Source organism: Penicillium vulpinum (genome assembly GCF_028829585.1).
Source record: "Penicillium vulpinum strain IBT 29486 chromosome Unknown utg000003l_segment0_segment0, whole genome shotgun sequence".
Taxonomy (NCBI): Eukaryota; Fungi; Ascomycota; class Eurotiomycetes; order Eurotiales; family Aspergillaceae; genus Penicillium; species Penicillium vulpinum.
The window spans coordinates 7107912-7123883 of NW_026643243.1; the positions used below are offsets into that span (position 1 = coordinate 7107912).

Consider the following 15972-nt stretch of genomic DNA (forward strand, 5'->3'; position numbering starts at 1 on the left):
GCTCTGCTTCGGTTCCTTTTTTTTTATCTGGCCAAAACCCAGTTCTCGCAACACTAGGCGTTTCCTTTCTCTTTCCTGTTTGCTCTTTTGCTTGTCATGTGTCACAAAGGCAGCGAGATATTAGGTAGATATTAGGGCAAGGCGGTACCTATGATGGAGTTGATATGTTTTTTCAACCATTGGACTCTTGCTCATTGTGACTACTGGTTTATTTATTCCCTCCCCTCCCTCATGGATATAATACGGATGTTCACTAGATATTTTGGGTTATATTATTACTTGTGGACATCTCTCTCTTTGGCATCCAAGTGTGACTCTACCGGACACGCGAGGTCTCCCAGTGCAGATGATAAAAGCAATGATAGTCCAAACACAGTGCCTACGGGTATTAATTTTAGTAGTCTAGTTCAGTTCGAGGTGGTTGCAAATAATCTTACTCTGACCACTCAGGCACGCTGCGGAGCGCGGTTTAGATTATCATATTAGTACTGTTAGTACACATTTCTTATTTATATAATATCACTGCAATTCATATATGCTCAGGTTGGTAGTCGTTTCCGAGTCTTGTTTCATAGATCCTAATAACCAGGCTGCAAGACATATCTGGTAGGTACATAAGTAGCCTTATCCAAAAGTGGCGAGCCTTCGATCTTAGAGCTTAATTTATGCAGTGGATGCATAGTAAGACTGAACAAGCAAGCCGTCTCAGACTTGCAGCTTCCAGCAATGTACCGTTGAAATGGAGTGGTCATCAAGGTACGTGATAAGAGAGGATATGCTACATATTGTACAAAAGTCGCCAACAAAGTGTCTCTGGCTTTTTATTTCGAGTTCCAGCCTTTCTCCTTCAACTCCTTCACCTTGGCCGCATCCTCGTTCTGGATGCGCTCAATCGTCTTGTCCCGGTTGTACTCCATCACACGCTTTTCCTTGAAGTATTTCACCTAGTAGAGACCAAGAATCTCGAGTTAGCAATCTGCCAGTAAATCGATATAACGTAGAGCAATCTCTAGAGCGCCAAGAATTGGCAATTCTGAGCAGCCGATCAAAAATCCCACCGTACGTACCCAGCTTTGTGAACATGCCGCCTCAAACTCCGCAACCTCGTTCGCGCACTTCTGTCGCGCCTTCTTATCATCTTTAATACCGTCGAGAATATCATTCTTGTCAAGACAGGCGAAAAAGCTATCACGGCCCTCCCAGCAGCGTGCGCGACTCGTTCGGTCCGGAGCAATGCGGCCGCCGTCGGAGGCAGCGTTCTTGTTTGAATCGCCGGAAGACCAAGGTAGCCAGCCCATTTTGAGGAGATAATTATTATTGGAGAGTGGTTAGGTGAGGAATTGACTCGTTGGGTTCACACGAGTAGAGTATGCTGTGTTTTGTAGCAGGTTGTGCTGCTAAAAGGTGTCGGTGACGGCAGGTGCTCAGTTGGCGGGTCGGGCCTGTGACCGCCAAGAACTATTGATCTCAGGCAGGCGATCTCCATCTCCGGGCCCTTTTTCACTCGCAGCTCACCCCACGTTCTGGGATTTACATATGATTTTGAGGCCTCTAGCACTGGATACTTTTTGTTTCTGGAGTCCACTTGGAACATCTTCCCGAATAGCATTGCATGGTCCCTTCCCTTCACCTCCACGCTAGCCTCGCCTCGAGCTCCGACCACCTTGACACCTCGACCTTGAACGAAATTCACGAGGGTAACAAGAAACCCCCTTGTATATCTAGTTGATGCCCGCGCGCCGGCGTCCACCAGCGGGGTCGCGCACCGAACTCCCTCCGCTGAAGATTGTCCGCAAGATCCTCTTGCTGCAGCTCGCATACTATGCCTGCGCCACGGTGCTCATCTTGTTCACGACGGTTGTCTACGGCGCACCATTCTCGCTAGATCTGGTCTTCGGCTGGGGCTCCCTGCGCGGTGATACGACCATTGGATGGATGTTGGGGTTGGTGTGGTTGTTGAATTGCTTTGTTAGGTGAGTTGTCCTGGTTCAACATTATAAGCAGTATTCCCGATCAGCGGCTAACTATAACCTCCCCTCGGGGATATCCAGCGTAATATTTTTACTTATTTTCGTATCCCGCTCAAAGCTGGTCCCAGATTTTGCTCTGACGATTCACTTCATCCACCTCATTGCCACTACTTTGTACTCCCACTCCCTTCCTTCAAACCTACTCTGGTGGGGACTTCAATTCGCCAGTGCGGCTATGATGACTTTCCTTGGAATGTGGGCGTGCCAAAGACGGGAGCTTGAGCCTATCAAGTTTGGTGGACATGGTGGCAGCACCCAAGCTAGCTCGTCGTCACAAGCATCCGACGGCGATGGCCAGCAGGAGTCGAGCTTTGGCCGTGGCCGCGGTCGAGAACGCAGCTTGCAAGAATATGAAATGGATGATATGAAGCACACGGGCGAGCATGCTGTATGAATCCGCGCCTGCCCGCCCCCTCACCCCATCGCTGATGTTCCTTGTTGGGGCTATGAATGACTTTTTGTTACCCTGTTACACCCTTTTCTTTTCTTCTCGCGCTTCGGTCTACCATGAACTGTTTGATGCATTCCTTCCATTTTGTATACCCTTGCGGCAGTTGCATCTGTATAGATGGCGTTTGTTCTGAAGGAATTGTTTTCAATATTCATTTGCTCGATACCTGTTTACATTAATACTTGCTTGGTTTGTACTATTCTTCTCAGTCAGACATGCTGGCGAGCTGTACGAAATTTTTATGTCTATAATCTCTACTTCTTGAGAAGAGATATTGTCCCTCATTGTACCTAAGACTAACACTCCCAATGAATCTCGAATGCAATTGGCGAAAACTTGTGCTATCTGTTAGGAAGAAAGTATTTACATACTATCTAGCGTCATGTCTAGCAGCAACCCAGTTTCTCACGGGCCCTTGATTCAAAGCTCTTCTGGACATGTTGTAGTTGATGATTTGCTCTTCCAACTTCGTATACTGACTTCGATGTTGCCGCTTTCTGGCTCAAAGATTGTCTAGATATCAACCCCAAAGGCACCCAAAGAGCATTCGGCTGCATTGTGCATCTATGGTCATCGGATAATGGCCAACCTACGCTGCACTACTGCCTTTTGAAACCGTCTCCTTTGTGGACAGCCTCGTAAAGTAAAAAGTGATCTTGAATACTATCTTTTAGTTTGAGAATCGATTGTCTTAAGACTTAGAAAGTGCCTAAACTACATATTTAAAAGGGCTTTGGACCGAATCGGAAAGCGGCATATATATTTTTCACACTTTACTGAAGGAACCTTCCATTTGTCTCCTCGACGAGCAACTCAAACTCAGGCTGGAACTCAGTATAAAAGTTGTGCTAATGTTGTCAGTATACATATTTTCAAGCACCTTGAAATAAAAGTCCATTCCACTTACAGGATTCTGCGCAGCATTAGCGGTGAACTGGGCCGCATCATCCTTGATGATCTTCTTTGGAAGTCCATTGGCTGCTGCTGCTTCAGCAAGAAGCTGTGACTGGCAAGCGTTTTCCAGCATGGAGTAGAGGATTGCTGCTTCATCAACAGTCTGACCGACGGTAAGGAGACTGTACATGAGTAAAGTCAATTAGCCACATATAACTAGACGCGTAGAGAAAATGCAAAAGCGAAAACTGACTCACCCATGGTTTTGCAAGATACATGCAATGTTTTCCTTGCCCAATGCCTTTGCAATTGCCTTTCCTTCCTCTGCTGACAGAACAACTCCGCCATGGTCTTCGTAAACACCAACTTTGCCGAAGAAGTTGCATGCGTCTTTATTCAGCTCGTTAGCACAAAGTCAAGCTCCCAATGCCACCTTAATAAAAAAAGAAATCAAATGCCACTAACCTTGTGTAAGCATCTCAATTGGCTTTCCAAATGAACTCCACGTCTTTCCATGAATACCATGCGTGTGTGCCGCAGCCACAACATCTGGGCGTGCTTTGTGGATCTCTGAATGAATCAGGAACCCAGCTTCATTTACAGGCAGCTGAGCTCCACCGTCTACGACAAATCCATCAGAATCCAGAAGTACGAGATCCGAAGCCTTGATAGTCGAGAAATGCTTGGCGAACGGGTTCATCCAGAAATGATCTTTGAGGATTGGGTCTGCAAACCATCAGAACAATGCTGCTCGCCTATAACTCATCTACTACATTCAAAAGAAAGTGTTCCACTTACCTCTCATTGAGATGTGCCCGGAAACACCCTCCCCGTACCCTAGCTTGCCAAAGTATCGGAATGCAGCAGCCATGTGCTCCTTCATCCACTTGCGCTTCTCAGTCAGGTCTGAGAATGTGGGGATGCCGCGTAATTTCAGAGTGCCATTTCGACCTCCACGAGCCAGACCCTGGAAGCATGCGTCGGTTGCCGCTGGTGGTACTGGCGGTAGTTGATCTTCGTTGGTCACACGAACGGAGTGCTCTTGCTGCGTTGTCGTTGTAGAGGTCGACATGTCGGGGAATTGTTTTGGTTTAAAGCACTATCTTTTCGAGAAATTGCGTCTTTAAATGTTAAAAGTTCATGTTCATGATGTCCAGTACTCGGGCCTAAGTCCGAACTCTTATCTGTGGGGGGGCCCCGCTCTGTCGTTGGAAGGCGTATGGCAGCAAAGTGCAAGAGAAAATGCCTGTGAATTCGATATCTGAATTTGAAATCGAGTATTCATTGGCTCTAAAGGTATATCATGCTATCGCTGCTTGACTCTCTAGTGATAACCCTGGAGGATTATAAGATTGGTCAAGGTCTCCGAGATTGGTTTCTCTGTCTCCAATTCCCAAGCTTGCCTGCATCACCACATTGTATGTATTGCATTACGAGCTGAGTATACATGCAGTAAAATATCTTTAGTCACTCGTATTTTATGATTTGCTTTATCATCCACAGCCAGTCATGGCCTTTCATCATCTATATCTACTAGGAATGTATAAGGTGACTAAGCTTTGGCACGTGACTCGTTATCAGCCATGTGGGCTTCCTATCTTAAGGCCAATATCCCTCTCTCCTCCAATGGCTTAGTTGTTTGATGTCAAAACATTGAGAGCCGCATTGAAGACATTTGCTTCTGAACTCCACATGCCCCTGTTTGGCTAGCTCAGTGGTGTTCTCTAGTTACTTCATTGCTCTTTTCTTCTATGTGGCTCCATTGATATAGACATTGGACACGTCTAGACCCATCATGGCGGAAGCAGACCCGTCATACATAGACTATGAGGCCTTCTTAGACCCAGACTTCTCGCCAGCTTCCTTCGCCAACACACTGGTGACAAGCACAAACAATGCAACAGATACCCCGTTGGATTTATCAACACCATTGTCACGGGTGCTCTTTGATCTTCAGGAGATCGACACACACATCCATGCATTGACAACCAGATCAGCAATCCCATTGCTTTCACACACCCAAAGCCAAATTGCTGCTGCTGATAATATCCTCAAAGAATCAGGGACACAGATTGCTTCTGTGACTCAAGGGTACGAGCGCCTTCAAAAAGAGGTTGTACAAAAATGGGAAGCAGCCGACGAAGCCCGTATTGCTGCTGAAAACTCGCTTGCGACCGTCCGTCTAGCAAGGGCTGTTGCGCGATGCATAACCCTGGGCAGACAGCTGGAGAGCCAGGTTTCTGAAATTACAGGCCGAGGGCCAACAGGACCGGCCCCGGATGGAGCAGCATCACCGTCAACTGGGAAAGATGGGTTTCGCGCACTGGAGCGAGCAGCGTACACGATTTTAAATCTGCGCGAAATGTTCTCAGCTGCAGCGGAGGGCGAGGAAGGCTATGGATTGGATCGAGTAAAAGTCGCTCGTACTCTACGTGGAGAATTTGTCATTCCCGCAGAGAACATGGTCAAGTCGAGAGCGCAACAGACCATCAACAGATTTTCTTTGTCCTCGAATTCAGCAAGCTCCAATGGCCAGTCATCCATGCAATCTGGCTACAAGCAAGCCCGCGATGCCCGAGCACGACTGGCAACAGCCGCCACAACTCTATATCTTCTTTCGCCTCCTCCAAAGAACGCAACCGCCCCAGCAGACTACAAGCCTGAACTCTTGTTATCAACATTACAAGGGTTCATGCATACAGCAATTATGACATCCGTGAATTCCCTCGCCCGGGCTCTTACCCAGCTCCCAACCATGGACCGAGCCCTCGCCGACATCTCCGCGCGATGCCAAGATATAGTCGCCTTGGAGAACATTCTCAGAAACCTCGGCCCACCACCACACCCTCTCTTAGCCTCCACTACTACAACCGACGAACCCGCCACTGAAACTCAAACAGCGGCCTCAAATAAACCTAATCTCCTACAGCCTCTGCTCCAGGCCTTAGACACCTCATCTCTTCCTTCCTACTACTGGCGCTCCCTCGCCTCGTCTCTCGCCCCGCGTGTTCAGGAAATCGCCAACCGAGGCGGTGTCTCCGTCCGTACCTTGCGGTCCAACCGTGATCGACTAAGAGTCGAGATCAAGGAGTGTGTGCTCCGTGCGTCACAGGTGTCTGCTACCAGCCTGCTGGCTGAGAAGGGTCGACCAGGACCCGACATGGTGGTGGTTGGAAACTGGGAGCGAGAGGCTGCCGTGATGGTGAGCTCGGTTGTCGGTCCTCTGGGACGGTGATCATATGGCTACTGCAAGCATAGTATACATGTGACCGAATCTTTACAAGGGATTCGAGATTCAGTACGAGATAGATTAGGTCAGTCGCAAGGATTGAACACGGCTCTAATGAAAAATATAATTGTATGGCATCATCTATCTAGAGTGGAACTATACCTATGTTCTAGTCTTCGAACTGGAGATCTGAAGCCAACTCTTTCCGTTCATAAAATCAAAACAGTCGATCTAGCATACTGAGTCGATGTAACCCGATTTGACTTGGCTTTGTCGGGAATGGCGACTTCTTCGGAGTTATCACCACATAAGGCGATGAGGCGGTTGGGTCTATGACGCACATCAGGGACTGGGACCCAGCCTGCTAGTCGTTCAGGTGTGATTTCAAGCAGTTGCCCTTCGCGTAATGCAAAGACTCTTGTTAATTTTTGTTTCCTGTGCCAAGCTGAGCACGGATGTGCCGAGCATTGAACATTCGGAATGACTATTCATGGACATCCTGTTCTCCTCAGGGTAAGCGAATACGTCTTCCGGTTCCACTGCTCGTACTCTATGATGGAAGTCCCTGAGATATCGGAAACCTCCGGAGAAAAGGCCAGTTCAAGCAGCAGAATGACCCTCTCGGGTCGCAAGGCACTGAACAGAATTGTGTTGAATGGTAGAGCTCTAGGTCAAGAGCTCTTGAACCCCTGTTGTTGCTATAATCATAGGCTAGATGCCATGTTGGAACTTTGCGAGAGGGCTGATCTCACATCCCCAGATTTGGCTGTGGGGAAAAAAAGGTGAGACAGTATGAGGATCGCTTGCAATCTCGCTCGAAATAAAGCTCTCTCACGACTGGGAACTCTCTTATGTGACAGTCTCGAGTTCGTATATTGCATCGTATCGCGGGCGGTATTGTGGACTTGAATAACAGCATGATTATTCGGGATGCCGTACCAAACAAGCGTTTTGAGACGTTGATACTAGCTAGCACAGGTGACAATAGCTCTTTGTATAGCGATGAGCCTTCTCTGCTATGCGCTTGCTAACGTGAGGCAAGGTCACCAGCAGGGTCCGAACGTCGATACTCCCATCTTCGAGGGCCAATTGGTCGAAGACGATGTACATGATATCAATTGGCATCGCTTGAAGAATTGCCTTGCCGCCGTTGGGCATGACTGGAAGGTCTCCGATGAAGGACATTGTGATAATGATTGCCAGTAGACAAATTCTGAAATTCGAACATTAAAAACATACCTAATTTCAATGAGCAGAGGCGTTCCGAGGTTCGTACCATTCGCTGTTGTTCCATGGAACCAGTCGCGTGGCGACGGATAAGACTTGCACGATCAGCCGCGGTATGTTTTCTTGTGCCGTGCTTCCGGCGTATACTCGGCATCGGTGTTCTCGTCTTTTCATCGGACAATGATTGTCGTTTTGTAGGTTCGATAATGCTACGAGTGGGGATTGTTATTTTGAAGATCATTCGGCTCCCCCAAACAGGAGATATTGTTCGACATGCCAGATCTAGTCTAGGCTCGGTCATATGCTACATCTGAGTATCTTTCAGGTTTGAAAGTGTGATATTAATCGGATTGACCAAACTTCGAAGGTCTTAAACTGTGGCATTTAGCGAAATGCAATCTATGTAGAATAGAGTTCCCCGGTCGACAGTGACAAACCTCAGATGAGAGGTATAGTCTCGATTGGGCATATTTCAGGGCTTCCAAGTCACTTGAGGGAGAACTGACAATCATCAACTGTAGATAGAGGGTCGATATTAAGCTGCTGGACTTGCTGATAGGCGAATTCTTATCTACTTCGACAACACATCCCAATTTCCATCGTAGCTTAAAGATTTTGCCAGAAGTTTGGACAGAAGAGCACGGAGAGGATGAAACAGAATATAAAACAAGAGAAGGTGAGGAACTAGTGTGGCTCAAGATTGAGGCAACCAAGACCGAAGGATCGTTTGCTAGTGCTCGTGGGTAGCAACCAAGAGCGGGGGAGAGGGGCAATAGAGATAGAGGGAAACAGAAAGAGAGTTGAATTTGAGAGCAGAATAGAAAGAAAAGAAATAGGAAGGGAAAGAAGGCAGACAAGGGGGGAGCTTCTGGTCCCCCATTCTCCTGTCATTGCATACACATGGATATGCTTATTTGAGCCTCAACGTTTGAATGTGGACGGGTTAGCCTAGAAAATGCATATATCTGTATAAAATAAATACGCCCTACTCTATGTAAACAACGAGTCAACATCATATTTTCGGTTTTCACTTTTCCACCTGAAGTGGTCTCTACAAACGGAATTTGGTATTATTCCTACAGACCAAGCCATTCTAAACACTCGATCTACTATTCACACTGAACATCCTCATCTACTCAGGCCTGAAGTACTGCCAGCTATTTTATAATCATGATAATCCATATCCCCTCAACCATTGAATTTTACTACTACTAGTACCGTAAATATCCGAACCTTATTGTCGCACCACGAGCAACAGACCCTTGGAAGCAACACCCAAACCGCAAGTCCCATGTACCAGCAACCAACCGCACCCAAAGCCAAGGCGCGAATAATTTAGCGTACCTGACAACAGAAACCCTGGGACACACTATAACACCAAAGTATCGGGACTGGATCTGTCAGCTCGCACAGAACCCGAAGCGAAAACTTCCGAAGATCGGAAAATAATCACCATGCATAAAAGCATATACATAAACATCAGGATGTGCCGCAGATAAGCGGGTAGATCTACATCTGCAAGTACGTTGTACAAGTACCTGAACGCGGTAGGTGTTCCAGAGGAGTCAGATGACTCCTATAGGGTACACCATGGCTGGGAGCTGGTGTATGCACTGCATGTTGACTCAATGCCCTGGGTGCAGAGGAGGACAGATGCATGTCAGTTGCTGGGGAGGGGGGGAGGTTTGGGGTCCAATTATGTTGGGAGGATGGCATGAGTATGGATTAGAGAATGCAGAAACAGCGCGCTTGGTCCGTTTCGTCCGGTCTGGAATTCACATGTGAATTGAACTCTCAGCCTCCTGCTGGTGCATCTTATATGTATTATGTATACGGTGTAGGTGCTGATGTCGGGTGGGATAAGGTTTATATTGATGCTCGAGGTGATGCGTTGTTGGTACATACTATCTATCTCACTAGAGTACTCTATACAGGGTAATATGAGTCAATGAAAATAATAATTTATTAATATACGGAGTACATGTGTATGTTGTAGTAATAAGTAATATATTATTTGATTAATTTATTTTGGAGGTCACATTATAAGGCGGCTCCTACGTGGCCCCCCCCAGGTACGCAACTCGACACATAATCAGGTACAACTTACATGGATGGACCTGGTATGAGATGCAGAGCATGGGCTATGATTGGATAAATCAAGAAATACCCGGCACCATCAATGACCAGTCAGATAAGCAGACCGCTGGAAAGGCAAACGGATCGCCTCTCCAGGGGGCGAAAAAGAAACGGGCGGAATATATTATACAAAGAAAAATATTCCTTAGAAGGCGTGGAAGGTATGGAAGTTTTAGCCGTAGCCCTGGAGATCTCAAGTCGAAGGCGTCAGCATATCCAACCAATCCCGGTGGAGGGGGCGGGCGCTATAAATTCAGGTTTATCGATAAGCCCTGCAGCGTTTGGTACCTGGTTCTACTTGGCCGTGCGCCTTCCTGCTAGCCTCAGTGGCACCCTGCAGATGTACCTACAGGTACCCGGGGTCTGGGATCTTCCCCCTCTTTTCTCGTACATGATTATAGCGACGATCTAGGATCCACGCTTCTTCCTTTGACCCCCTTGGGTATGGATATACAAGATACATGGATTGTATATATTGTATTTCTCCGTTATCTCCATATAGGATTTCACATGGGACTTTTCCCGTGGGAAATAACGTCAACTTAACTGTCGATCATCTAGACTAGCGGCAGGAGCCCCATCACCCATTTCGCCTATAAGCACCCGGTTCCCCGAATCATATCTCGCAAACTATATATACGTAATGTACATTAATATATCCCGTACTTACCCAAAGAGGGGAACCATGTCTCCAAGAGTAGTCTGTATCGCCTCTTTTCTTTTCTTCCAATCGTGTCCGCTGGATCATAGCCCTCCGTGGACCTGAGGTACATAAGGAAATTTGATTTGCTATACAATATACAAAGTCTAGGGAATAAGCACATCATCCACATCGACCGTGGCGTCACATCTTTTTCCGATGAGGTATTCTTTCAAAGTCAAGTAAAATATAAAGTACATTAAAGTACATGAGAACCAGGGATGTGAGGATGTTGTACAGCGTTCCAAGGTTGGGGGGGGGGGGGGGGGTTTGCCGTTTGCAGATTTCCTGAGAGAAGTGGGGGGAAAGTTTAGCAGCGACGCAGGCACGATGGGCCAACGGGCTTAGCCCCAGGGGGTGAAAGTTTCAGAGAGTTGCCTGAATGCGGTTTCAACGGAGGTGCCGGATCATCGAGGTGACGACTTCTCTTTTTTTGGGGATTTTTTCTGGTTCTATAAGTGGGTTTAGTACGCAGTAATAAGGGAGGTACATTTCTTGATGTGCATATCGGGAAAAGAGATCCAAGATGTTTCACTTCTGTTCTAGAATGTATAATGTAGAATATATAAATGGAAATGAGATCTATCTCTTATCAATACCCCCGCAGTCTTATAATCTAAAATTATCACGGGCTCGGACCAACCCTGTGAGATCTTCTAAGGGCTCGAGCAAATGGTTTTTGTAGGGAGTATGAAGTATTCGTATCGGACCATTCGGAACTCTTTCCCCTACCGCGTAACCAATTTTTTTTTCACTAAGAGTATGACGAGTTCCAATACATCCACGCGATGCAAGGGGTTTGATTTAGAGGGTTAGACTGTTGGAGGGTACAAGGGTTAATATGGAGAGAGGTCTAGAGTGTTATATTGAGAGGTTAACCCTAAGATCTCCACCAAAAGAGTCTCGACCTTTTTTTCCCTCTAACCCAAACATATTAAGGCTTGGCAGACTATTTCCAGGGTCTAGCAAAGATGGTTAACGTCAAGAACTTCTCCCAGGGTTTAACCTATAAATTATTATATTCTATATAGACCTGAAAGGTCTAGACTTTTTATTGTCAACTTTAAGTAGCTTACAAGTACAAGTAAATCAAGCTCAAATATCTCAAGTAGTTCAAGTCACCTAATGAATCATGGAGGTGCCTGGTGCCTTTTGAATAAAATGGAGACACGCGGATATCTGGTGAAACACTTAATGATTCGCATCGGTAGCCCCGGAAGGTCTTTGAGTTCCTGTTGAGTTCCTGTCTTTACTCTTTTGCCCCTCGCTTCCGATAAGCCTCTTCTTCTTCTCTCTCTCATCGTCACCATTTTCTGTTTTATAACCTTTCTTCTATAGTCTATACCCTGCATATATACTGGGGGCTTTTTTCCTTCTCTTTTTCCTTTAACGGCTGGTCGGATCTCTATCTATTTTGGAAATATTTCTTGAGATGATCACGATCAGCTCACGACCTTCCCTTTTCTCTTATTTTCTTACATTCTTGACCTTTTCTCCCCGCCCTTGCGTTTGAGAATCCTAGTACACATTCTATTTTCGCCCCTCTTTCTCTCTCTCTCTCTCTTTCTCTCTTCAGAAGTAAGCGCACTTTCAAATCGTACGTGAACACTTCTCTGACTCTCTTTTGATCTCTTGGTTTTTTTTTTGCATCCTCTTTTTTTCTATTTTATTTTTTTGCACTCTAGTAGTGTCCAGGTTACTGAGTTTTGCGCAAATGTTTACAGTCAATCCGGCCCAGACTCCGCGTCTTGATCCCCGAGTTCTCCGTAGCGCTACGGTTTTTACGACTCGACATAGAAACATATAGAGCCCCCCAACTGGTCCTGGGGTGATTATTCCGATCGGGTTGCTTCGCGACCACTGGTGGTTAGGAACATTCTTCGCATTTGGCTCTCCGAGACCTGACATCACTCCCGCCTCTCACCCTCTTACGTCGCTATGGCTTCCTTTCTTCCTGTTAACAACTCGGCCCCTGAAGACCACGCGATGGACGGAGCAGCTACACCTCGTGCGATCCCAAATGGCGTGCCGGTCACACCGGACGCTTCTTCGACGGAACAGTTTCCGGACGGAGTTTCACACCACAGCCGCGGCAGCGACGCTTCATCCCGCACAAACTTAACACACCCGTCAACGTCTGACGAACAGATGCATGATTCCGAGGGAGAACGAGATGATTCCGATCGTGATCAGGATCAAGGGAATAATGCACCCCCCTCGAAAAAGAAGAAAGGTCAACGGTTCTTCTGCACATCCTTCCCGCCTTGCAATTTGAGCTTCACACGGAGCGAACATCTAGCTCGCCATATTCGGAAACACACCGGTGAACGTCCCTTCCAGTGCCACTGCTCTCGGCGGTTTTCCCGACTCGACAACCTCCGCCAACATGCTCAAACGGTCCATGTCAATGAGGAAATTCCTGGGGATTCGCTGGCGGCTACGGGCACACGGTTCCAACGTCAGGTCCGTACAGATCGAGTGCGGCCACCAGGCCGGGCACGGGCAGGCACCGGAGGCAGTGTTAGCGGTCATACCCGAGGTCATAGCAGGAACTTGTCAACCTCGAGCATTGCATCCACCACTTCGACATTCAGCCAACCTCCGGAACTTCGGCGGCGCCCTCCGCCTTTGATCATGGCCAACGACCCCGCAGCTCGATCTCGACTGGCAATGGATTCCATGGGAGAACGTCCGAGTACACCCCCGGCCCAGACCCGTGGTGCTCATAGTCACTCGACAACTGGATCACCATACAACCCCTCCAATATGTTTGCTGCTACTGGTAGCAGTCCCCAATTCGCTTCGCCCATGTCTGGCACAACACATGGGTTCTGGGAAGGAAAGACCGCCGCCCGTCGTCTTTCAGTGCCAACAAGCAGCAACCCTTTCCTCGCACAGCATGGCAACACATATCCTCCGGCATATCACACCCCCGCTGGCGCACCTTATCCCAACGCCGCTGGCGTATTCGCAAGCCCAACTAGCACGCATTATCCGGTATCTCGTGATGAGGGCACCTTGAGTGCAGCTGAAGCCGAGATGCGGAGAAGAACCTGGCATCCTTCGTCATACACAGGGTTTCCACGTCCTGGAACTAGTGGCCTGAATCAATACCATACACCCGACAATGTTCCAGCCTCATTTGGCGCAAACGGCTCGAGCGAGCATCCGCCCCGGCTCCCCGGGATTGAGAGTTTCGACAAAGTAGTCCAACGGCCGATAACCCCTCCCACCCGGAAAACCAGCCCAATGCAGCTTGATGGCCATCGTGCACCACCTAACTCAGGCTTTGGATCTGGGTTCAATTACACACAGCCAGCCCACCGTCCAGTGCCCCCCATCTCCGGCCCTGGTCACCGACGAGGCCATGTATCCTGGGATATGTCTTTGCATCATAATCTAACCGGACTGGATATCCGAGACCGCCGTCCATCCAATGCCTCCGCTTCTCAATGGAGTCAGCAAACACTCGCGGAACTCCAAAATGTATCTTCCCGTCCATCGTCATCTTACCAGCCTGCATTCGGCCCAACGGCCGAAAGAAGCCCTGAAGAGTATCGGGGACATCGCCCAAGCCTTTCAACGGGGAGCCGTACACGAACTTCCCCCGAGGATTCTAGTAGCAGTGAGGGTGTCCATACCCCATCCACCGCACCACTTGAGTATCATCCCGCGATTGTGCATAGCAGTGGATATATCGAATCCAATGATTCCTCACTTCCTTCCGATCACCCTCCACCGGTAGGAACCCCTGTTCGAACGGACGGCTATCGCCCCAGTTACTAATGCCGTCATAGATCTGTGGCCGTCCAACTGCCCACGTGGACAACTATGAAGTCCACGACCGGGAGCCCAGGCCAGATGTCTTCTCGGACTCTGCTACCCGACACTCTGGCATGGGTCGCCTGGAGGCTCTTGTCGCCGTTGCTACAAGCGAGCACAAAGGAGCAGCTAAGCTGTTTCTGTAAATTGTCTGGATAAAGCCATCCTATTCTATACCATTCAACATCATCCTACATATGAAAGTCATCTTCGCTTCCTGCAACTAGCTGGGGAGCGATCATCATATACTTGACATCCCACTTCTCATCTCCCATACCCTTCCAAACCTCACCAATCACTCTTTCCGCCCCGCTCTACTTCCAACATTCAGCCCATTGGGCCTTTCTCGGATCTTCCAATTCTCTTTTTTACTTCTCTCTATATATTTCGGGGATTCTCATATCTGCCATCTTATGACAGTGAAACCCTTGATGAACTGACGACTTTGACGAGTGATACATGACCGGGAAACATAGTCCATCTTTTACTTGTGTTTGTGAGTCTTACGTTTGTGTTTATGTTTTTTTTTTCCGGACGGTTCTGGATGGCAATCTTTTTCGGATAAGTTCTTAGTCCTGAGCTGCATGTCCTGGCGTTTCGCATGGGAAGTTTTGTATGGATGGAGTCATATGCATGTTTCGATACCCTGTCTATCGATCATTTAGTTTCTCTTTCGTTTTTGGTGGTCTACGGTGCGAGTGTTGGGGTATTGCAATCTCCGCTTTCTCCGTGGCCTCTTCATCTCTCCATATCGAGTCACCCTCTCTCTAGCCTCCCTTTCTCGCCTTCTCCTTTCGTTTTGTGTCTTACTATATTTTTGGGATGGATCGTGATGCTTTAACGGACTATTACCATGAGGACTTTTGATTATATGTTATGATTGAATATGACTGGAATGCATTGAGACTGCCATTCTCTTACAATTATCTACAATTACACAAGTATCAAGCTATGGAAAAACGTAAAAGGCATGCAAACATAGAAGGGCATGAGAATAAAGCATTGGGGCGGTGAGCTCGAGTAATGCGGAGTACACGATCGACCGGAACCACTACTATAGCATAGACGTACATGGATAGTCTAGAAGTTCTGGCTTCCTTCATAAACTTGTTACATAAAATAGGTAGAACCGGGTAGGAATGAGGCAGTGATGACTTGCAGGTGACGTCGACGGGAAGTTTAGGCTCTCCGGGGCTGGGCCAAGGTTCTAAGATCTCCACTTTTAACCTTGCACGTTTCTACGTTGAAAAGGATTGTAGACATTTTAGAGGGAATGGGATTGGAATACTTTATTGAACAAGATTGTATGGCTATTGAATAGCCCACAGTTATCAAATATCTCGGAGAAAAAAAGAAAGAAAGAGCGAAAGCAAGGAAATAAAGGGTAAGAGGCAAGTTCTAGTATATGCGGACAACCTTCCACTGGGAACAAGACGTCATAGTCGATTCGCTTCCCCGGTCTTGAGTACTACCTATAAAAACC

General features: G+C 47.6%; 6 protein-coding genes across 6 annotated transcripts; 3 read left to right on the plus strand and 3 right to left on the minus strand.

Annotated features, from left to right (window-relative positions):
• Positions 1 to 821: 821 nt before the first annotated feature.
• Positions 822 to 1298, minus strand: N7479_007724 (cytochrome c oxidase subunit 6B family protein; the record flags this gene model as incomplete). The annotated part of the gene is made up of 2 exons (XM_057255418.1): positions 822 to 944; positions 1068 to 1298. 2 exons carry the CDS (start codon positions 1296 to 1298, stop codon positions 822 to 824), a joined length of 354 nt encoding a protein of 117 aa, XP_057109280.1.
• Positions 1299 to 1728: 430 nt separating this feature from the next.
• Positions 1729 to 2424, plus strand: N7479_007725 (protein SYS1; the record flags this gene model as incomplete). The annotated part of the gene is made up of 2 exons (XM_057255419.1): positions 1729 to 1973; positions 2052 to 2424. 2 exons carry the CDS (start codon positions 1729 to 1731, stop codon positions 2422 to 2424), a joined length of 618 nt encoding a protein of 205 aa, XP_057109281.1.
• An 830-nt stretch (positions 2425 to 3254) lies between these two features.
• Positions 3255 to 4447, minus strand: N7479_007726 (class II aldolase/adducin domain protein; the record flags this gene model as incomplete). The annotated part of the gene is made up of 5 exons (XM_057255420.1): positions 3255 to 3329; positions 3389 to 3557; positions 3633 to 3765; positions 3841 to 4101; positions 4174 to 4447. The coding sequence occupies 5 exons, from the start codon at positions 4445 to 4447 to the stop codon at positions 3255 to 3257; spliced, it is 912 nt and encodes a 303-aa protein (XP_057109282.1).
• Positions 4448 to 5170: 723 nt separating this feature from the next.
• On the plus strand, positions 5171 to 6610 carry N7479_007727 (putative Golgi transport complex component Cog5; the record flags this gene model as incomplete). The annotated part of the gene is made up of 1 exon (XM_057255421.1): positions 5171 to 6610. One exon carries the CDS (start codon positions 5171 to 5173, stop codon positions 6608 to 6610), a length of 1440 nt encoding a protein of 479 aa, XP_057109283.1.
• Positions 6611 to 7573: 963 nt separating this feature from the next.
• On the minus strand, positions 7574 to 7789 carry N7479_007728 (uncharacterized protein; the record flags this gene model as incomplete). The annotated part of the gene is made up of 1 exon (XM_057255422.1): positions 7574 to 7789. The coding sequence occupies one exon, from the start codon at positions 7787 to 7789 to the stop codon at positions 7574 to 7576; it is 216 nt and encodes a 71-aa protein (XP_057109284.1).
• A 4816-nt stretch (positions 7790 to 12605) lies between these two features.
• N7479_007729 (C2H2-type zinc finger protein) lies at positions 12606 to 14635 on the plus strand (the record flags this gene model as incomplete). Its single annotated transcript, XM_057255423.1, has 2 exons — positions 12606 to 14408; positions 14465 to 14635. The coding sequence occupies 2 exons, from the start codon at positions 12606 to 12608 to the stop codon at positions 14633 to 14635; spliced, it is 1974 nt and encodes a 657-aa protein (XP_057109285.1).
• Positions 14636 to 15972: the final 1337 nt, after the last annotated feature.